This window comes from Biomphalaria glabrata, chromosome 4 (assembly GCF_947242115.1).
Source record: "Biomphalaria glabrata chromosome 4, xgBioGlab47.1, whole genome shotgun sequence".
NCBI classification, from domain to species: domain Eukaryota; kingdom Metazoa; phylum Mollusca; class Gastropoda; family Planorbidae; genus Biomphalaria; species Biomphalaria glabrata.
This window is the reverse complement of record NC_074714.1, coordinates 41,872,722-41,896,452: the sequence shown is the minus strand read 5'-3', so window position 1 is coordinate 41,896,452 and position 23,731 is coordinate 41,872,722. Positions and strand designations below refer to the sequence as shown.

The window sequence follows — 23,731 nt, the reverse complement described above, 5'->3', positions numbered from 1 at the left end:
ATTGTCTTAAAAAAAAAAAAAAGAAAAAGATAAACATTTTTCTATATTCTTGTAAATGAGCTATATATATGCTATTCATGAAATTAGTATTTAATAGGAGGTGGCAAAAATGTATTTACAATGTACACAAAACATTTAGGTCCTCAGAATCTAAGTCTAGCTGTGTTCATGATTCTTCAAATGTTTCTGATGCCCCATGATGATAAGATAACAAAATTTATTCACAAACTTAACCTCCAGTATGTAAGATAAGGACAATGTAATGCCATTGACTTACCTGTACTTCAACAGGTTTATAGTCCACATCCATACAGGAGATAATCAAAGGGGCTTTAGGTCCACCAGCGCGAGTATCCACAGTGAATTCTGCCCATTTGTTAGCCTGGACTCCAGTTTTTTCAAGGCCAGGGCCTTTGGCAATCACCTGTTGTAGATTAAAATTTTGAATAGAAACATCAATTGTAACATTAAAGAAAAATAATTATAATATAAAAAATTAATCATAGTTTTTATCACATATCATAATAAATTGAGCTAGTAAGAAAACTTGTGTTAATCCAATACCTTTTCTTCTTTTATTTATAGACTATGTATGTCAATATGTAAATAAGATTTGGTAATAATCTAGAATAATCTAGACCATAATGTCCTGGAGGACCTAACAGAAGAATGGCAGAGGTGCTGGGATTTAAAAAAAAAAAAATTCTTTTTAGTGCTACAAGTCCATATCAAGATTCATAAGAAAAAATGGTGGTTCAATATGATGAATTAGAATATTTGTTGAAATAGCATAACCAAAGAAAAAACAACAAGACAATGTCTCCTGCATAACTTATTTATATTAAACCAATCAATGTCCTTAACTATAACTAGCATATATTAATATAAGCTCACCTTGCCAGCATTAAATGGTTGTGGTGGCAAAATGTTGGCCATGTAAGGGGAGTTGGGGATGTCCTGGTCATTGCACAGAACATGGACAGCATACTCTCCAGCCTGGGTTGGCCAGTAGGTGACATCAGCAGAACCATCACCATTGTCTTTACAATCAATTTTGGCTTGAGATGGACCTTCAATGGAGAATCCTAAACAAAACAAAAACATTTTCTTTCCCAATGAAGGAGTTGAACAAATATAAAGAACAAAAGATACAGATCAAGAGATTATAAAGTTCTCAACACTTGTGCATAGCTTTCTCTAATGATGTGGCTGTCAAGCATCTAGTTATCCCAATCAAGTTTAACAAGCAATCATAAGCCTGTTTTTAGAGCATTGGTAATAGTTTGACATTGTACTGAAAAAATAATTAGCATTTCTCAGTGAAATCTGAAAAAAAGTGAGTATGAAGTTAAACCTATAATCTCCTAGAAATTTTAAGGACAAAAATGGACACTGATTCATCAGATATGAGCACGGTTTCCAACCAAAGGAAGTCTACCCTACTTTAGATACACATTTTACAACATAATGGGATCATTAGAATTTTTTTTGTAAATGGGTTAGAAATGGTGTCATAACCCTGGTTGAAAGCCAATGAGCTCTAGATCTAGTATCTCATGAATTAAAGGATGCATTTTTTATGTAATGTTTTCAATAAATACGATACACCTTGTAGTTTAAGTTAAAGTAAAATATAATTTTTGTCATGATAAAAGGTAGCTCTAAAAAAACACCAACTAATAAAAGGAACTCAAAAGAGAGGAGTGAATCGTGTACAAATGCTGAATGTAACTGGAAATAAAATGAGGAAGCAGCAATTGTTTAAACATACCAAGAGCACCAACTTCTCCATTGGTTTCAACTGTGAAGACAGCAGGCTGATTGACAACACCGCCTTCCAGACCTGGACCATAGGCTCGGATTTTTGTGTTCCAGGTAGGACCAACTTCCACCTATGGAAAAAATGAGTGCATTATACATCATGCTATCACAGTGTGAGATAAGAGCAAGATAGAGTTACCATCATAACAATTATATAAAACAAAATATATAAATCTAGAAAAAGAATGGGTTTATATTTAACTTATTTTTTTAACCAAATATAAAAACTAAAATTGTTTTCTGTTCAGTACCTTGAAAGGTGATTTGCTAATGTGTTGATCAGCAAAGGTGACATTGATAATGTAATTTCCAACTTTGGATGGCACATAGACACACTCATAAACACCCTCATCACCTTTGACTGGCTTGATCTGACATTTCTCTTCAACACCTCCTGAAACAAGTCAACATACACTTTTAGTAAAAAAATAACGTCTAAATGTGTTGTATGAAGAAAGCTACAATTAAACCAGCTCATTTCTGTGAAACTTGATGTAATACATTTTTAAAAGTACCAGTTTATGTATATTCTATGATACAACAGAAAAGTCTATATACACAGTACCTGGTCCAAAGATTTGCACAGCAACTTCTCCATCACCAGCTCCTTTGGTGTGGACATAGAATACAGCATTGTCTTTTACTCTGATACCTCTTGGTTGGATACCACGGCCAGTAGCATAACAAGCCTTAGCATTGGAAGCTAAATAAGGAAGAAGAAAAGAAAAAACATTAGTTATTTATAGGCAAGTTAATTAATCACACTCACAATTGTAGACAACACAATGTAGACTCTAACAACTGATGAATCAAGCCATTAGTGCACCAACTACAGACAAGTGTATCTACTAAAAAGTAGATGTTACAGAATACAAGACAAAAAAATTAGTGCACCAACTACAGACAAGTGTATCTACTAAACAGTAGATGTTACAAAATACAAGACAAAAAAATTTAGGAAAAAAATCTTAGAAAAACATGGACAAAATAATTACACACTCTAACACATGCCACTAGTTTAGTGGATTTTTTTTCTACTTTTAAAAATAATTTTAATTTACTTGTAAAAATGTAAATACGTCATAATTATTAGATAAATTTATTTTACTATGTTGAATGAAAAAAAAAAAAAGAAATTTAGGAGCATTTATCAAATAAAACTTAAGCTATGTCATATGGTAGTTAGTCACCAAACATATTCAGTAGCCTTTATTTGTGAATAAATAATTTTAAAAAAAGTCAATGTAAACATTTTAATCAATTCTATATTATAACCTGTAGGACATGTAGGAATGATTGAGCAATAAAAATATATGGATTTTAAGTAGGTAAGGTATTAAGAAGATAAATATATTTGTTTTTTTTCATTTGTTATGAATAGTTTTAGTAATAAGTGTAGCTTATACATTTTTGAAGATAAATGTTTTAAGAATTTATATTTTTACATCAATAAAATCAAAACACAGCATCAAATAAAAATAAAAATTAAACAAATAAAACAAAAAACTGCCTACAATATTAAGGTTTTTTTTCACTGTCATTTAGTTTTGATAATAAATTTCAAATGGCAGAATTTTCAACATCTGAGTAGCCAACTTACATCCTTAAGATAAACAAAGATTAATTTATCTTAAGGGTAAGAATGCATGACATTGACAATACTATTCACTATTAAAAAAAAAAAAAAAAAAGGAAGAGTCAAGACTTGAGGTCAATGTGACATTCATTCAATGAGAACACTTTAGGATGAAAGAGAAACTGCATGAAAAGGGATGCATCCATCTAGATATACCAATGGTTAAACCAGTCAGCAAGAACTATTAACATGACGACATCTTCACAAGTTTAATGTTTAAAACATTGTGAAAATAGTAAAGTAGAAACAATGTTTATTTTTAAAGATAGAAAAAAAAAAGAATACAAACATTTTTGGAGCTCTTTTTGAATGCACTCTTTTTGTTATAAAACATTAAAGCATGCTGACAAATGGCGTTTTAGGCATGCAGACATATGATAAAATATAAGATCAATTACAAATTTGATGTTAGATGATAAATGTTAGTGAAATTTGTAAATACAGAAATAGGACTACAAAATAGTAGCCATGAATTATTATTTTTTTGTTACCATTTAGAATGAAAGTGAGAGAAATAGCATAGCAATTAGACATTTTTGTAAACAAAGATGAAACAGAGAAGAGATTAGCAAAGAAGAAAAGCTGAGATCAGTCTTATCAACAGCCATGGCATTGTTTCACTTCTATCTTTATTTAGCAGTATAGATGCATCCATTCCTCAGGAGAGAGATTCAGAAAAAGAGAATGAATTTTCTTTGCAAACTAGTTTTGTATAAATAGTTCTGATTATTTCAAAACAAGACATGCAACATAAATGTGAACCAGTTATTGATGGCAACAGGGACGGGGGAGAAAAGGAGGGAGTGTCATAGTGCATGTTGTTGTAGACACAACAAAACAAAAAGGCTTCTACTTACTCTTGGCTGGCAAAAACATGAGGTGATAGAAAAACAAACATGAAATGATGAGTATATGAGACAACAGGCTAGCAGCTAATGCTTACTTAACATTTAAGACCCATGTTCTACGAATAGGGCAAGACATACATTTTCAGACCAAAACAATATTGTCTGAAATTGTTTTTTTTAGCCAGAATTTTTATGAATAGTTTTTTTTTTCCTCTTAGTAAAAAAACATTTTCTCCAAATATAATTTGTGTATTTTCAAGTTAAAATCAATTTTGCCAAGCAGGGAATTTTTCTAAGAAATGTATATTAAAAAAATAAACATGATGATTTTAAATTAAAAAATCTACTATTACAAAATAGGGGCAAATTCCACTAATCAAATAAAAGTAAAAATAAAAGGGTTAACTTTGTGTAATACATGCACAGATCAAGTGCTAACACCTGCAAATATCCATTCATAATGTCTAAACACAAAGAAAAAAAAAATTAACTATCAAAATGACATTGAATTCTAACAGCTTTCTAAGATTCAAACCTAACTATTCTTTGGTTAGAATTATATTATTACACCAATGAAAGTATGCTTTATGTTTTCAACAAGCACCAAGGAGACAGTTGAGCTTTTAGGATACACATTGAATGCTAGTGTAGTGTAAAACAGAAAAACATACTAAGTTGTGTGAGGATTTTTTTAATATGAAAGAACTAAACACTTTAAGAAATGCACAAAATATCAGAAAAAAAATTGTTCTAGTTATATTTATTTTTGGAGAGATAAAGATTTATTTTTTACTAGACTGAGTGCATTTATGTCTCAATTCAGATAGCATCTTGACACATTTCACACCTGACTTGTCAGTGTATTTCCTTTTCATACATGAAACTGAGCAAAAATATTTTTTCTCCTATGATATGATAATAAAAATAAGAACTTTTTTTTAAACAAGACTGAATACTGTTTGAAGGAAACACTTCAGAAGTCTAAAAAAAAAAAATAAAGTGGATATTAGATACAGCCACACGTTTCTAACATTGTTTCTTCAATGTTTTCTTTTCAAAGTTTTTCAATGCTCAAATTAAATTGGTATTTGTGCTTTTAAAGAGCTAATTGATGTTAAAAAAAAATAATCTTAAAAAATTATGATGGTTCTTTGTTGAAACTGATCACAATACAGTCACTTAGAACAAAAAAATACTATTACAACTAGTACACTGATAAATCTAGTGAGCCTTCATGTAAGAGAATACTGTCAGGATTTCAAAAAATAATGTAGCTTAAAATGTTTTTTCATAGCCATTGGCAGCTCTGAAAAATGACAAATTTCAAGTTTGTTGCATAAAAGCCTGGCCAGTACAGCATGAAAAGAAGAATGAGAGGAGGATAAAAAGAAATTTCCAGTAGATTCTTTCTGAGCTATCTAAATAAGTGTGCACTAAATCAATGACTGGAGTCACATGAAATGTGCAGAGAGTTGGGCATCTTACCTGGGGAAACATTGACACCAAATGGACTTCCAGGTATCTGTTGCCCAGAAAAAAATACATTGACAGAGTGCAGGCCAGCATCAATAGCTGTGTACTCCACCAGGTATGTTCCTTCTTTGCCTACCACAGGGCTGATAGCTGGGCGCACCTTGTCTTTGTGGCCATGAGGGTCCAAAATTGCCACATCCACTGTGCCTTTTCCAGCCACTGCAACAAGAAATTATAGAATGAAATCATTATCAAGCGTGTATGTATTGATATACAAAAATACACCGGTATATATCTCTAGATGTTAAAGTCAAATTGAAACTTTAAAAGAATCATTTTTAATGCATTCAAAATATTAAAAAATCTGTTTTAATTTTTTTAAATTGTAGAGCATATTTCACTCTGAAGAACTTTGTCCTTATTGATTATCAGCAAGTGCTAGAAGATTTATATAAATAAATGATAAATTCATGGTGCTTTCAACAAAAAGGAACTAAACTTTGACTGTATATTAATTTTTTTATTTAAAAGGAGTGGGGAAAAAAAAGTAAACTCGTTGATGTAGAAAAAATTTGATGATGCTACTTAACACTTTTTCAGGTAGTGTTTCAAGTAATATGTATATTTGCTTTATATATAGCAAAATAAAAGCTGATCTGAGGACTCAGCATTATCCATTTAAACAATAGGTAATAGCAGCCAGAAGAATGGTGGCCAGTGAGTCATGACTTACATTGGGTGTACACCTCGAAATAGGTTTTCTTTCCAGCTACAACACCAGATTTCTCAATACCAGGGCCAGCAGCAGTGACCTTTGATGGGTCGCCAGCAGCACCTTCAACTTGGACTGTGTAGGGTGATTTGGGTATTTCCCTGCCACTGAACTTGATGATTACCTGAGATATGAAATAGAAAGATGTGTTAGATGGTTATAGATATTCTTTTTATTTACATTATAATGGGGGGTAACAAATATAATTTGAAAAAAAAAAGGGGGGGGGGAGAGAGAAAGAACAACAGAAAAAATTGGTAGCAATACATTTTTAAAACACCATTTTTTTTTCCATATTGGGAAAGGAAAATATGTCATAATTTAACCAAAAAATGAATTAAAAAAAAAAATTGGTTTAATTTTATATTAAGTTTCATTTATTCTCAACCACATCATTGTTAATAATAGATAATTGTTATACATACTTATCACAATTTTTGTATTGATTTACAATCAGACAACAGCAAAATATAATTATGAAAACAAAACACACAGACACACACAAAATCCTAGGTAATTGTTATAATTGTTAGGTTGCTATTCACTGGATAGTTTTAATATCAATGTTAAAGATTTACAACTAGCAAAAGGCAGGAAAATTTGTTCTTAAATTACCCTGTAAGCCCCTTCTTGTGTTGGCAAATAGACACAAGAATATGTCATGTTTCTGTCATTGTTGAAAACAACTTCACACTGAAATAAACAAATTAAAAATAATTCAAACATGCAGGCTTCATTAGATAATGAAAGGATGGTCTTAAAAAATGACTAATGTGTTTAAAAATCTTTAAGTAATGCTTTGTGTATAACAATAACAGAAAAACAATAAATTTCAGGGGTTTTTTTTGTGCTGCACCACAGTAGAATATTGAAGCTGCAGCTTCTTCCTTTCCTTTATGCTTTTCTTATCACTCCCTTACTTTTCACCTAAACTAATGAAGCAGGGCATTCTGACTAATAAAATGTTCTTATTTGTCAACCAAATGCCCAGAGCCAAAGCGTCACAACTGTCATCTGAGATATTTCTGACACCTTCTCTGTTTTATTTATTAAATACAAGATAGTCAGGTAGCACTCACATTCTCTTTGGCTCCTTTAGGGTTGAGGACAATAACCTCCAAACTTCCTTTGCCAGCACTGAAGGTCTCCACAGTGAACCTGGCTGGTGCTCCAACCTGATTGCCTGTTGGCTCCAACCCAGGACCATAAGCCCTGACTCTGGTGGGGTTTAGGCGGGGTCTTACTGGAGCCCCAGGCTTGAGCTTGGCATTGGGGAATTGTGACAGGTAGGTCATCATACTGAGGTCATCCACCTTGGGGTTAGTCATTTCATCTGGCTTGATAAGCTATAAGAAAAGAAGAACATAAATTACTTAATTACTTCATAAGCCCAGACTAGTGTGTTTTATATGTTAAAGACAGCTTCACATTCTGACTCATTTCACAATATTAACAAAACTCTCTTTATACATTTAAAAACAGAGGCAACAGGTTGATAAACAGAATAACTAGGCTGTGGGTATACCTAGATAAGAATATCAGTGTACGGACATTTTTTTTATAATGAAAATAAGAAGCTCTCCTCCCCTCCTTTCATTTCTCCCACCACAACAATTTAAATACAGATGTTTCATTTTCAAAAACTGCATGAGGAAGGGCTGTAAAAACATTTAAATAAGACAAGAGTTATTATATTTTTTTAATATTAAATTTTTATAGTTTTAACAAATGAAATCTCTTCTCCCCTTTTTTCTAAAATGAGATCATTTGAACATAGATTAACTACCACCAGTGTAGACAAGGACTTTAGTTTTATAAACCGTTTCTTCAAATTGTTGTTTTTTTTTTAATGTTATACCCCTTATGTAAAGCAAGAAATTGCATCTTGAAGTATTTCTAAAGAGTTAGGTGAAGAAAAAAAAATACAATAATAATTTCTGTATATTTCTATATTCAACAAGTAGTGGAGATTTTCCCTGAGTGAGCAAATGTTTCAACATTCTGGGCACACTTTTATTCCAATTATTAATGATAACAACTTTTTGCACCTTTTTGTTTTGTCATTAACATTGCATGGTATATAATAAAAGTGGATTTTATTTATATTCTTAAGTCATACCACCTTCCATTAACACTCCCACCTGAGTGCCCCCCCTCCCCTCTAAAAATAACTGTCAGCACAAAGTACAGAGAGGTGTGTTGTTGTGCAGAATCAGCAGTTACGTTGACGTGCCAAAATAACTTGCTCAACATACATTTGTAAACGAAGGTAAACACACAATATATGAAGTAATTCGGTAGGGGGGAGAGGGGGGAGGGGGAGGAGCTCAATAATGAGGGAGGGAGAGAATGAGAGAGAGATGAAGGGAGAGTAAATGGAGGCGCGGAGTAACTGGGTAAAAACTATGACATTTGTCAGGAAAAAAAAATAAAATGAACTTAATGTGCAAAGTGATTTGTCGCTGCAATGGGGTTACGGATTGAGGGATACAAAGTACTTGGTAAAAGCGTGAACACATACATGATATTAACAAGCACAGAATTGACCTTGTGCTTGATTGGCAAATAAACAAAATACAGGTAATGTAGAGTGAACCCCATTAACGTGGCTAACGGTATGAGATGGTGATTTGTGGCCCAGCACAACACTGCTAAGAGGATTGGAATGTCAGCGAGCTCCGATTGCAAATCGTGACCCCACTTTCTGATTCAGTCTAGATCTATCACGCCAGACTTCCACTGAAGGCGTGTTTTCTTCAGCAAGTCTAAATAATCTGTGGAAATACAGTGTTAACCCTTTAGCACTTCTTTCAAGCCGCATGTTTAATTAAGGTCCAACTGTTGACATCTCCAACCGACGGAGTGGTGCTTTAAAAAAATCGTATTGCATGACATGTGTAGTGCATGTGTCAAGTCAAGCATTTTGAAGCGACAGGCAAGCAGCCAAAAAGGTGTGAGCATCCCATACTGCACATCTAGTTAGCATAACGCACACCTGTGCTAGCCTTGACACCTACCCTACCCCCCGATCCATGTGTAGGCTACAGGTAAGTGCATCTATCTTCATGGGTAGTAGAAAGAGTATACACCTAAGGAGGGAGAAGAGGAGGGGGGATTATAAACATATAATCCATCTTTTTGTATAAAGCCATTATGTCTAGATTACAGGAGTTGTTCTAGTCAGAGGGGCTAAGTGACGGATACAACATCCATATGTTTTCTAGTTGAAAAGTATAAGATCTGATTTAATTCTTGGAAAATATATTCCCCAATCACACAATTATCCAAAGACATGACTTTTTGTTAAGAACTCGGAAAAAAAAGGGTGGGGGGGCCATTTCTATACTATCTTTTCTTGTACCCTAGCAGATGAAAACAAAATGTTTAAGAAATACCCCCCCCCCTTTTGCAAAGGCTATTGATTTGTGAACATAGTACAGAGGACGCAGTGACAATAATATAATAGCTCAGTTTGCATAGTGCTTCTAATCCTGTCATAATATGGTCAATCAAGACATTTTAATCATACATCTGTCGTGGGAGGCGGTGTAGCCGGGATATTTGATGTTATGATCGTCTCCTGTTAGCCACGAACATACTAGGCCTAATGTTAGGAATAGAAAGATATTCAAGTCATGTTCATGATCAACTGTTTCAACATTCACTCGAGATCTTGCTATACGTCCATACGGCTGTACCAAGAATTGAAATTGTAGCTCTTGGCCACTTGGTTAAATAACGTTCAACAATCCAAAGAAGGCAGCAGACTAAGAAGGTTGGTGAGAACATTGGTCTAGGGCTCTATTGCCGCTGTGTGCAGGAACTGTATGCAAATTGTTGGCGTTTTTTTCTCTACGCATACCTCAACACATACGCTTTTTCTTCTTCAGTTTTCCTCCTTTCACTATTGTGATCAGCGGAGTGAATGATATGTACTTTTGTATGATCTCATTACCAAATACATGTATTGACCTGACACATGTTAAGCCTGAAATGATCACGTGGGAAAGGGAGGAAAGGACAGGATTGTAGAACGCCAATGACAGTACATGTAGACAGTGGGCGACTGGGCGTTAACTCTAGTTACTCATCAAACATCAATGTCAGCAAAAACTGAGACCAAACACAGATCTATAAGTTTGATATTTGAGTACATTAATGTATGACTGCGTTGGACGAAGGTTTGGCCGTAAATATTTGGATGTCTACCTTGAAATAAGGTAGAAGGGGGTTAGTTAGTATTGTGTTGTATGCTGCCCACATTTCTTTTATCCCTGACGTGACATTTAACAGCTCACATTAGCGCCACGCACCGGGTATTACTCACCAAGTGATTCTATCTACCTAACGGAAGTGATTATTTTTTAACAACCTACATACTTGTCATTAATATTCTTTTAACAATAAACCTACGAAGAAATATCTAGTTTTAAATGTACTGAAATGCGCATAGTTAATTTTCATATTTATATTTTCATACCATTGTCTTTAATAGTTCCAATTCTTATGTTCAAAGCGAATGCGAGGTTGTGGTATGAAAGGGAAAAAGCAGTCAACGGCCACGCCATTGACCCAAGTCGTGAAAGGTAGAATAGGGTCTATCTGAATGTTGTTATTAATTAATTTTCTAATTAGAAATATCTTTTGACGTCATCATTTTCACATTTTGGAGGTGTGTCAATTCAAGCGAACAAAATACATCACTAAATGTGCACAACCTGTGTCTTGCTGTGTCTTGTATTACCGATTCTGATTCGACTTACGTAAAAAAAAAAAAAAAATTAGGCACGTGAACCTTTGCGCGTGACTGTTTCCTCTGTAACTGTCCAGAAGTAAAAAATGAACGAAATAAAGAAGTAACAGGGTGACATTTTGTATACAGTGACCCCTGAACTGTAAGCATTGCAAAGTTATCCAATATCCATTATACACTACAAGATACACATGTAGACAGTGAAGATATATCAATTACATTCTAATGGCTTTGTGTAGCCTAATGGGATAAAAAAGACTTCATGGTTTAACTGGATGACTTGGTTTTGCTTAGTCAAATACGGTACATGTACAGAGAGAAAGGGGGAGAAGGACTGTGCCCTAGATACATGCTCAAGTGAGAGTCAGTCAAAGCGTGAGAATGTTCCGGCATCGTGACCTGCCCCTCCTGTCATGTGATTAAATGGCAGCACAATTACAATCATCACCCCCCCCTCCCCACTGCCTACTCTTCTGGTACGATGAGTCCGTATCGAAAGCTGAATGAAGAACAGTGAGTAACCATGCTAGAGTAATCACTGGGCTGTGCCCGCCCCACTTCACGTATACGCTAACCTATATTTGGCATATCTCTAATATTATACAGTATGCTACGCTAGTGTTTAAGCAACGGCACTTTGAATCAATGAACGGTGCAATGATCATTACAAAACTACGTCTGGCAACTGTGGTCTTGTCTTTCCTAGGCTTGGCTAAAGTACATCAACGTTTCAATAGAAGACGTTCGTTGGAAATAAAACATTGCATTGGCTCTCACTTTTACAATCTAGTCACACTCTCAGAAACAAAGTGGCTTCAAAGTACCTGACAATTTTAACTGATAGCTTTTTAATGGAGAAAAAGGTCAGGATTTGTTTTTATTTCTGTTTTAGTGTATCAACACTATAGCTCTAGTCTACAAAAGTATTGAATGGCAGAGATAACATATATCCTTTCCTCCCACTCTATTTTACTAACGACAAAAGTATTGAATGGCAGAGATAACATATATCCTTTCCTCCTACTCTATTTTACTAACGACAAAAGTATTGAATGGCAGAGATAACATATATCCTTTCCTCCTACTCTATTTTACTAACGACAAAAGTATTGAATGGCAGAGATAACATATATCCTTTCCTCCTACTCTATTTTACTAACGACAAAAGTATTGAATGGCAGAGATAACATATATCCTTTCCTCCCACTCTATTTTACTAACGACAAAAGTATTGAATGGCAGAGATAACATATATCCTTTCCTCCTACTCTATTTTACTAACGACAAAAGTATTGAATGGCAGAGATAACATATATCCTTTCCTCCTACTCTATTTTACTAACGATAAAAGTATTGAATGGCAGAGATAACATATATCCTTTCCTCCCAGTCTATTTTACTAACGATAAAAGTATTGAATGGCAGAGATAACATATATCCTTTCCTCCCACTCTATTTTACTAACGACAAAAGTATTGAATGGCAGAGATAACATATATCCTTTCCTCCTACTCTATTTTACTAACGACAAAAGTATTGAATGGCAGAGATAACATATATCCTTTCCTCCCAGTCTATTTTACTAACGATAAAAGTATTGAATGGCAGAGATAACATATATCCTTTCCTCCTACTCTATTTTACTAACGATAAAAGTATTGAATGGCAGAGATAACATATATCCTTTCCTCCTACTCTATTTTACTAACGATAAAAGTATTGAATGGCAGAGATAACATATATCCTTTCCTCCTACTCTATTTTACTAACGATAAAAGTATTGAATGGCAGAGATAACATATATCCTTTCCTCCCACTCTATTTTACTAACGATAAAAGTATTGAATGGCAGAGATAACATATATCCTTTCCTCCCACTCTATTTTACTAACGACAAAAGTATTGAATGGCAGAGATAACATATATCCTTTCCTCCCACTCTATTTTACTAACGATAAAAGTATTGAATGGCAGAGATAACATATATCCTTTCCTCCCACTCTATTTTACTAACGATAAAAGTATTGAATGGCAGAGATAACATATATCCTTTCCTCCCAGTCTATTTTACTAACGACAAAAGTATTGAATGGCAGAGATAACATATATCCTTTCCTCCCACTCTATTTTAGTAACGATAAAAGTATTGAATGGCAGAGATAACATATATCCTTTCCTCCTACTCTATTTTACTAACGATAAAAGTATTGAATGGCAGAGATAACATATATCCTTTCCTCCCACTCTATTTTACTAACGATAAAAGTGTTGAATGGCAGAGATAACATATATCCTTTCCTCCTACTCTATTTTACTAACGATAAAAGTATTGAATGGCAGAGATAACATATATCCTTTCCTCCTACTCTATTTTACTAACGATAAAAGTATTGAATGGCAGAGATAACATATATCCTTTCCTCCCACTCTATTTTACTAACGATAAAAGTGTTGAATGGCAGAGATAACATATATCATTTCCTCCCACTCTATTTTACTAACGATAAAAGTATTGAATGGCAGAGATAACATATATCCTTTCCTCCTACTCTATTTTACTAACGATAAAAGTATTGAATGGCAGAGATAACATATATCCTTTCCTCCCACTCTATTTTACTAACGATAAAAGTGTTGAATGGCAGAGATAACATATATCCTTTCCTCCTACTCTATTTTACTAACGACAAAAGTATTGAATGGCAGAGATAACATATATCCTTTCCTCCTACTCTATTTTACTAACGATAAAAGTGTTGAATGGCAGAGATAACATATATCCTTTCCTCCTACTCTATTTTACTAACGACAAAAGTATTGAATGGCAGAGATAACATATATCCTTTCCTCCTACTCTATTTTACTAACGATAAAAGTATTGAATGGCAGAGATAACATATATCCTTTCCTCCCACTCTATTTTACTAACGATAAAAGTATTGAATGGCAGAGATAACATATATCCTTTCCTCCTACTCTATTTTACTAACGATAAAAGTATTGAATGGCAGAGATAACATATATCCTTTCCTCCCACTCTATTTTACTAACGATAAAAGTGTTGAATGGCAGAGATAACATATATCCTTTCCTCCTACTCTATTTTACTAACGACAAAAGTATTGAATGGCAGAGATAACATATATCCTTTCCTCCTACTCTATTTTACTAACGATAAAAGTGTTGAATGGCAGAGATAACATATATCCTTTCCTCCTACTCTATTTTACTAACGACAAAAGTATTGAATGGCAGAGATAACATATATCCTTTCCTCCCACTCTATTTTACTAACGACAAAAGTATTGAATGGCAGAGATAACATATATCCTTTCCTCCTACTCTATTTTACTAACGACAAAAGTATTGAATGGCAGAGATAACATATATCCTTTCCTCCTACTCTATTTTACTAACGATAAAAGTATTGAATGGCAGAGATAACATATATCCTTTCCTCCCACTCTATTTTACTAACGACAAAAGTATTGAATGGCAGAGATAACATATATCCTTTCCTCCCACTCTATTTTACTAACGACAAAAGTATTGAATGGCAGAGATAACATATATCCTTTCCTCCCAGTCTATTTTACTAACGACAAAAGTGTTGAATGGCAGAGATAACATATATCCTTTCCTCCCACTCTATTTTACTAACGACAAAAGTATTGAATGGCAGAGATAACATATATCCTTTCCTCCTACTCTATTTTACTAACGACAAAAGTATTGAATGGCAGAGATAACATATATCCTTTCCTCCTACTCTATTTTACTAACGATAAAAGTATTGAATGGCAGAGATAACATATATCCTTTCCTCCTACTCTATTTTACTAACGACAAAAGTATTGAATGGCAGAGATAACATATATCCTTTCCTCCTACTCTATTTTACTAACGATAAAAGTATTGAATGGCAGAGATAACATATATCCTTTCCTCCTACTCTATTTTACTAACGATAAAAGTATTGAATGGCAGAGATAACATATATCCTTTCCTCCTTCTCTATTTTACTAACGACAAAAGTATTGAATGGCAGAGATAACATATATCCTTTCCTCCTACTCTATTTTACTAACGATAAAAGTATTGAATGGCAGAGATAACATATATCCTTTCCTCCTACTCTATTTTACTAACGATAAAAGTATTGAATGGCAGAGATAACACATATCATTTCCTCCTACTCTATTTTACTAACGATAAAAGTATTGAATGGCAGAGATAACATATATCCTTTCCTCCTACTCTATTTTACTAACGATAAAAGTATTGAATGGCAGAGATAACATATATCCTTTCCTCCTACTCTATTTTACTAACGATAAAAGTATTGAATGGCAGAGATAACATATATCCTTTCCTCCTACTCTATTTTACTAACGATAAAAGTATTGAATGGCAGAGATAACATATATCCTTTCCTCCTACTCTATTTTACTAACGACAAAAGTATTGAATGGCAGAGATAACATATATCCTTTCCTCCTACTCTATTTTACTAACGACAAAAGTATTGAATGGCAGAGATAACATATATCCTTTCCTCCTACTCTATTTTACTAACGATAAAAGTATTGAATGGCAGAGATAACATATATCCTTTCCTCCTACTCTATTTTACTAACGACAAAAGTATTGAATGGCAGAGATAACATATATCCTTTCCTTCTACTCTATTTTACTAACGATAAAAGTATTGAATGGCAGAGATAACATATATCCTTTCCTCCTACTCTATTTTACTAACGATAAAAGTATTGAATGGCAGAGATAACATATATCCTTTCCTCCTACTCTATTTTACTAACGATAAAAGTATTGAATGGCAGAGATAACATATATCCTTTCCTCCTACTCTATTTTACTAACGATAAAAGTATTGAATGGCAGAGATAACATATATCCTTTCCTCCTACTCTATTTTACTAACGATAAAAGTATTGAATGGCAGAGATAACATATATCCTTTCCTCCCACTCTATTTTACTAACGACAAAAGTATTGAATGGCAGAGATAACATATATCCTTTCCTCCTACTCTATTTTACTAACGATAAAAGTATTGAATGGCAGAGATAACATATATCCTTTCCTCCTACTCTATTTTACTAACGATAAAAGTATTGAATGGCAGAGATAACATATATCCTTTCCTCCTACTCTATTTTACTAACGATAAAAGTATTGAATGGCAGAGATAACATATATCCTTTCCTCCTACTCTATTTTACTAACGACAAAAGTATTGAATGGCAGAGATAACATATATCCTTTCCTCCTACTCTATTTTACTAACGATAAAAGTATTGAATGGCAGAGATAACATATATCCTTTCCTCCCAGTCTATTTTACTAACGATAAAAGTATTGAATGGCAGAGATAACATATATCCTTTCCTCCCAGTCTATTTTACTAACGATAATAGTATTGAATGGCAGAGATAACATATATCCTTTCCTCCCAGTCTATTTTACTAACGACAAAAGTGTTGAATGGCAGAGATAACATATATCCTTTCCTCCCACTCTATTTTACTAACGACAAAAGTATTGAATGGCAGAGATAACATATATCCTTTCCTCCTACTCTATTTTACTAACGACAAAAGTATTGAATGGCAGAGATAACATATATCCTTTCCTCCTACTCTATTTTACTAACGATAAAAGTATTGAATGGCAGAGATAACATATATCCTTTCCTCCTACTCTATTTTACTAACGACAAAAGTATTGAATGGCAGAGATAACATATATCCTTTCCTCCTACTCTATTTTACTAACGACAAAAGTATTGAATGGCAGAGATAACATATATCCTTTCCTCCTACTCTATTTTACTAACGATAAAAGTATTGAATGGCAGAGATAACATATATCCTTTCCTCCTACTCTATTTTACTAACGATAAAAGTATTGAATGGCAGAGATAACATATATCCTTTCCTCCTACTCTATTTTACTAACGATAAAAGTATTGAATGGCAGAGATAACACATATCATTTCCTCCTACTCTATTTTACTAACGATAAAAGTATTGAATGGCAGAGATAACATATATCCTTTCCTCCTACTCTATTTTACTAACGATAAAAGTATTGAATGGCAGAGATAACATATATCCTTTCCTCCTACTCTATTTTACTAACGATAAAAGTATTGAATGGCAGAGATAACATATATCCTTTCCTCCTACTCTATTTTACTAACGATAAAAGTATTGAATGGCAGAGATAACATATATCCTTTCCTCCTACTCTATTTTACTAACGATAAAAGTATTGAATGGCAGAGATAACATATATCCTTTCCTCCTACTCTATTTTACTAACGACAAAAGTATTGAATGGCAGAGATAACATATATCCTTTCCTCCTACTCTATTTTACTAACGATAAAAGTATTGAATGGCAGAGATAACATATATCCTTTCCTCCTACTCTATTTTACTAACGATAAAAGTATTGAATGGCAGAGATAACATATATCCTTTCCTCCTACTCTATTTTACTAACGATAAAAGTATTGAATGGCAGAGATAACATATATCCTTTCCTCCTACTCTATTTTACTAACGATAAAAGTATTGAATGGCAGAGATAACATATATCCTTTCCTCCTACTCTATTTTACTAACGACAAAAGTATTGAATGGCAGAGATAACATATATCCTTTCCTCCTACTCTATTTTACTAACGATAAAAGTATTGAATGGCAGAGATAACATATATCCTTTCCTCCCAGTCTATTTTACTAACGATAAAAGTATTGAATGGCAGAGATAACATATATCCTTTCCTCCCAGTCTATTTTACTAACGATAATAGTATTGAATGGCAGAGATAACATATATCCTTTCCTCCCAGTCTATTTTACTAACGACAAAAGTGTTGAATGGCAGAGATAACATATATCCTTTCCTCCCACTCTATTTTACTAACGACAAAAGTATTGAATGGCAGAGATAACATATATCCTTTCCTCCTACTCTATTTTACTAACGACAAAAGTATTGAATGGCAGAGATAACATATATCCTTTCCTCCTACTCTATTTTACTAACGATAAAAGTATTGAATGGCAGAGATAACATATATCCTTTCCTCCTACTCTATTTTACTAACGATAAAAGTATTGAATGGCAGAGATAACATATATCCTTTCCTCCTACTCTATTTTACTAACGATAAAAGTATTGAATGGCAGAGATAACATATATCCTTTCCTCCCAGTCTATTTTACTAACGATAAAAGTATTGAATGGCAGAGATAACATATATCCTTTCCTCCCAGTCTATTTTACTAACGATAATAGTATTGAATGGCAGAGATAACATATATCCTTTCCTCCCAGTCTATTTTACTAACGACAAAAGTATTGAATGGCAGAGATAACATATATCCTTTCCTCCCAGTCTATTTTACTAACGATAAAAGTATTGAATGGCAGAGATAACATATATCCTTTCCTCCTACTCTATTTTACTAACGATAAAAGTATTGAATGGCAGAGATAACATATATCCTTTCCTCCCAGTCTATTTTACTAACGATAAAAGTATTGAATGGCAGAGATAACATATATCCTTTCCTCCTACTCTATTTTACTAACGATAAAAGTATTGAATGGCAGAGATAACATATATCCTTTCCTCCTACTCTATTTTACTAACGATAAAAGTATTGAATGGCAGAGATAACATATATCCTTTCCTCCCACTCTATTTTACTAACGATAAAAGTATTGAATGGCAGAGATAACATATATCCTTTCCTCCCACTCTATTTTACTAACGATAAAAGTATTGAATGGCAGAGATAACATATATCCTTTCCTCCTACTCTATTTTACTAACGATAAAAGTATTGAATGGCAGAGATAACATATATCCTTTCCTCCCAGTCTATTTTACTAACGACAAAAGTATTGAATGGCAGAGATAACATATATCCTTTCCTCCTACTCTATTTTACTAACGATAAAAGTATTGAATGGCAGAGATAACATATATCCTTTCCTCCTACTCTATTTTACTAACGATAAAAGTATTGAATGGCAGAGATAACATATATCCTTTCCTCCTACTCTATTTTACTAACGATAAAAGTATTGAATGGCAGAGATAACATATATCCTTTCCTCCTACTCTATTTTACTAACGACAAAAGTATTGAATGGCAGAGATAACATATATCCTTTCCTCCTACTCTATTTTACTAACGATAAAAGTATTGAATGGCAGAGATAACATATATCCTTTCCTCCCAGTCTATTTTACTAACGATAAAAGTATTGAATGGCAGAGATAACATATATCCTTTCCTCCCAGTCTATTTTACTAACGATAATAGTATTGAATGGCAGAGATAACATATATCCTTTCCTCCCAGTCTATTTTACTAACGACAAAAGTATTGAATGGCAGAGATAACATATATCCTTTCCTCCCAATCTATTTTACTAACGATAAAAGTATTGAATGGCAGAGATAACATATATCCTTTCCTCCTACTCTATTTTACTAACGATAAAAGTATTGAATGGCAGAGATAACATATATCCTTTCCTCCCAGTCTATTTTACTAACGATAAAAGTATTGAATGGCAGAGATAACATATATCCTTTCCTCCTACTCTATTTTACTAACGATAAAAGTATTGAATGGCAGAGATAACATATATCCTTTCCTCCTACTCTATTTTACTAACGATAAAAGTATTGAATGGCAGAGATAACATATATCCTTTCCTCCCACTCTATTTTACTAACGATAAAAGTATTGAATGGCAGAGATAACATATATCCTTTCCTCCCAGTCTATTTTACTAACGATAAAAGTATTGAATGGCAGAGATAACATATATCCTTTCCTCCCACTCTATTTTACTAACGATAAAAGTATTGAATGGCAGAGATAACATATATCCTTTCCTCCCACTCTATTTTACTAACGATAAAAGTATTGAATGGCAGAGATAACATATATCCTTTCCTATCACTCTATTTTACTAACGACAAAAGTATTGAATGGCAGAGATAACATATATCCTTTCCTCCCACTCTATTTTACTAACGATAAAAGTATTGAATGGCAGAGATAACATATATCCTTTCCTCCAAGTCTATTTTACTAACGACAAAAGTATTGAATGGCAGAGATAACATATATCCTTTCCTCCTACTCTATTTTACTAACGACAAAAGTATTGAATGGCAGAGATAACATATATCCTTTCCTCCCACTCTATTTTACTAACGATAAAAGTATTGAATGGCAGAGATAACATATATCCTTTCCTCCTACTCTATTTTACTAACGATAAAAGTATTGAATGGCAGAGATAACATATATCCTTTCCTCCCAGTCTATTTTACTAACGATAAAAGTATTGAATGGCAGAGATAACATATATCCTTTCCTCCTACTCTATTTTACTAACGATAAAAGTATTGAATGGCAGAGATAACATATATCCTTTCCTCCCACTCTATTTTACTAACGATAAAAGTATTGAATGGCAGAGATAACATATATCCTTTCCTCCCAGTCTATTTTACTAACGATAAAAGTATTGAATGGCAGAGATAACATATACCCTTTCCTCCCAGTCTATTTTACTAACGATAAAAGTATTGAATGGCAGAGATAACATATATCCTTTCCTCCTACTCTATTTTACTAACGATAAAAGTATTGAATGGCAGAGATAACATATATCCTTTCCTCCCAGTCTATTTTACTAACGATAAAAGTATTGAATGGCAGAGATAACATATATCCTTTCCTCCCACTCTATTTTACTAACGATAAAAGTATTGAATGGCAGAGATAACATATATCCTTTCCTCCCACTCTATTTTACTAACGACAAAAGTGTTGAATGGCAGAGATAACATATATCCTTTCCTCCCACTCTATTTTACTAACGACAAAAGTATTGAATGGCAGAGATAACATATATCCTTTCCTCCCACTCTATTTTACTAACGACAAAAGTGTTGAATGGCAGAGATAACATATATCCTTTCCTCCCACTCTATTTTACTAACGACAAAAGTATTGAATGGCAGAGATAACATATATCCTTTCCTCCTACTCTATTTTACTAACGATAAAAGTATTGAATGGCAGAGATAACATATATCCTTTCCTCCCAGTCTATTTTACTAACGATAAAAGTATTGAATGGCAGAGATAACATATATCCTTTCCTCCCACTCTATTTTACTAACGACAAAAGTATTGAATGGCAGAGATAACATATATCCTTTCCTCCCACTCTATTTTACTAACGACAAAAGTGTTGAATGGCAGAGATAACATATATCCTTTCCTCCTACTCTATTTTACTAACGACAAAAGTGTTGAATGGCAGAGATAACATATATCCTTTCCTCCCAGTCTATTTTACTAACGACAAAAGTATTGAATGGCAGAGATAACATATATCCTTTCCTCCCACTCTATTTTACTAACGACAAAAGTATTGAATGGCAGAGATAACATATATCCTTTCCTCCCAGTCTATTTTACTAACGATAAAAGTGTTGAATGGCAGAGATAACATATATCCTTTCCTCCCAGTCTATTTTACTAACGACAAAAGTATTGAATGGCAGAGATAACATATATCCTTTCCTCCCAGTCTATTTTACTAACGACAAAAGTGTTGAATGGCAGAGATAACATATATCCTTTCCTCCCACTCTATTTTACTAACGACAAAAGTATTGAATGGCAGAGATAACATATATCCTTTCCTCCCAGTCTATTTTACTAACGACAAAAGTGTTGAATGGCAGAGATAACATATATCCTTTCCTCCCAGTCTATTTTACTAACGACAAAAGTGTTGAATGGCAGAGATAACATATATCCTTTCCTCCCAGTCTATTTTACTAACGACAAAAGTGTTGAATGGCAGAGATAACATATATCCTTTCCTCCCAGTCTATTTTACTAACGACAAAAGTATTGAATGGCAGAGATAACATATATCCTTTCCTCCCACTCTATTTTACTAACGATAAAAGTATTGAATGGCAGAGATAACATATATCCTTTCCTCCCAGTCTATTTTACTAACGACAAAAGTATTGAATGGCAGAGATAACATATATCCTTTCCTCCCAGTCTATTTTACTAACGACAAAAGTATTGAATGGCAGAGATAACATATATCCTTTCCTCCCAGTCTATTTTACTAACGACAAAAGTATTGAATGGCAGAGATAACATATATCCTTTCCTCCCACTCTATTTTACTAACGACAAAAGTATTGAATGGCAGAGATAACATATATCCTTTCCTCCCAGTCTATTTTACTAACGACAAAAGTATTGAATGGCAGAGATAACATATATCCTTTCCTCCCAGTCTATTTTACTAACGACAAAAGTATTGAATGGCAGAGATAACATATATCCTTTCCTCCCAGTCTATTTTACTAACGACAAAAGTATTGAATGGCAGAGATAACATATATCCTTTCCTCCCACTCTATTTTACTAACGATAAAAGTATTGAATGGCAGAGATAACATATATCCTTTCCTCCCACTCTATTTTACTAACGACAAAAGTATTGAATGGCAGAGATAACATATATCCTTTCCTCCCAGTCTATTTTACTAACGATAAAAGTATTGAATGGCAGAGATAACATATATCCTTTCCTCCCAGTCTATTTTACTAACGACAAAAGTATTGAATGGCAGAGATAACATATATCCTTTCCTCCTACTCTATTTTACTAACGATAAAAGTATTGAATGGCAGAGATAACATATATCCTTTCCTCCCACTCTATTTTACTAACGACAAAAGTATTGAATGGCAGAGATAACATATATCCTTTCCTCCCAGTCTATTTTACTAACGATAAAAGTATTGAATGGCAGAGATAACATATATCCTTTCCTCCCAGTCTATTTTACTAACGACAAAAGTATTGAATGGCAGAGATAACATATATCCTTTCCTCCCAGTCTATTTTACTAACGATAAAAGTATTGAATGGCAGAGATAACATATATCCTTTCCTCCTACTCTATTTTACTAACGATAAAAGTATTGAATGGCAGAGATAACATATATCCTTTCCTCCCACTCTATTTTACTAACGATAAAAGTATTGAATGGCAGAGATAACATATATCCTTTCCTCCCACTCTATTTTACTAACGATAAAAGTATTGAATGGCAGAGATAACATATATCCTTTCCTCCCACTCTATTTTACTAACGATAAAAGTATTGAATGGCAGAGATAACATATATCCTTTCCTCCCAGTCTATTTTACTAACGATAAAAGTATTGAATGGCAGAGATAACATATATCCTTTCCTCCCACTCTATTTTACTAACGACAAAAGTATTGAATGGCAGAGATAACATATATCCTTTCCTCC

At 33.4% G+C, this 23,731-nt stretch overlaps 1 protein-coding gene across 5 annotated transcripts in view; it reads right to left on the bottom strand.

Moving 5' to 3' along the window:
- LOC106052449 (filamin-A-like) overlaps positions 1-23,731 on the bottom strand; it is a 102,451-nt gene that overhangs the window by 22,415 nt on the left and 56,305 nt on the right. For all 5 annotated transcript variants that reach the window (XM_013207858.2, XM_056027362.1, XM_056027364.1 and 2 more), the window contains exons 5-13: positions 7,630-7,896; positions 7,166-7,243; positions 6,512-6,674; positions 5,791-5,997; positions 2,387-2,524; positions 2,073-2,215; positions 1,772-1,892; positions 895-1,085; positions 278-424 (exon numbers count right to left, since the gene is read on the bottom strand). In XM_013207858.2, coding sequence (XP_013063312.1) covers positions 278-424; positions 895-1,085; positions 1,772-1,892; positions 2,073-2,215; positions 2,387-2,524; positions 5,791-5,997; positions 6,512-6,674; positions 7,166-7,243; positions 7,630-7,896 — 1,455 coding nt within the window. The remainder of the gene's footprint in view (positions 1-277; positions 425-894; positions 1,086-1,771; positions 1,893-2,072; positions 2,216-2,386; positions 2,525-5,790; positions 5,998-6,511; positions 6,675-7,165; positions 7,244-7,629; positions 7,897-23,731) is intronic.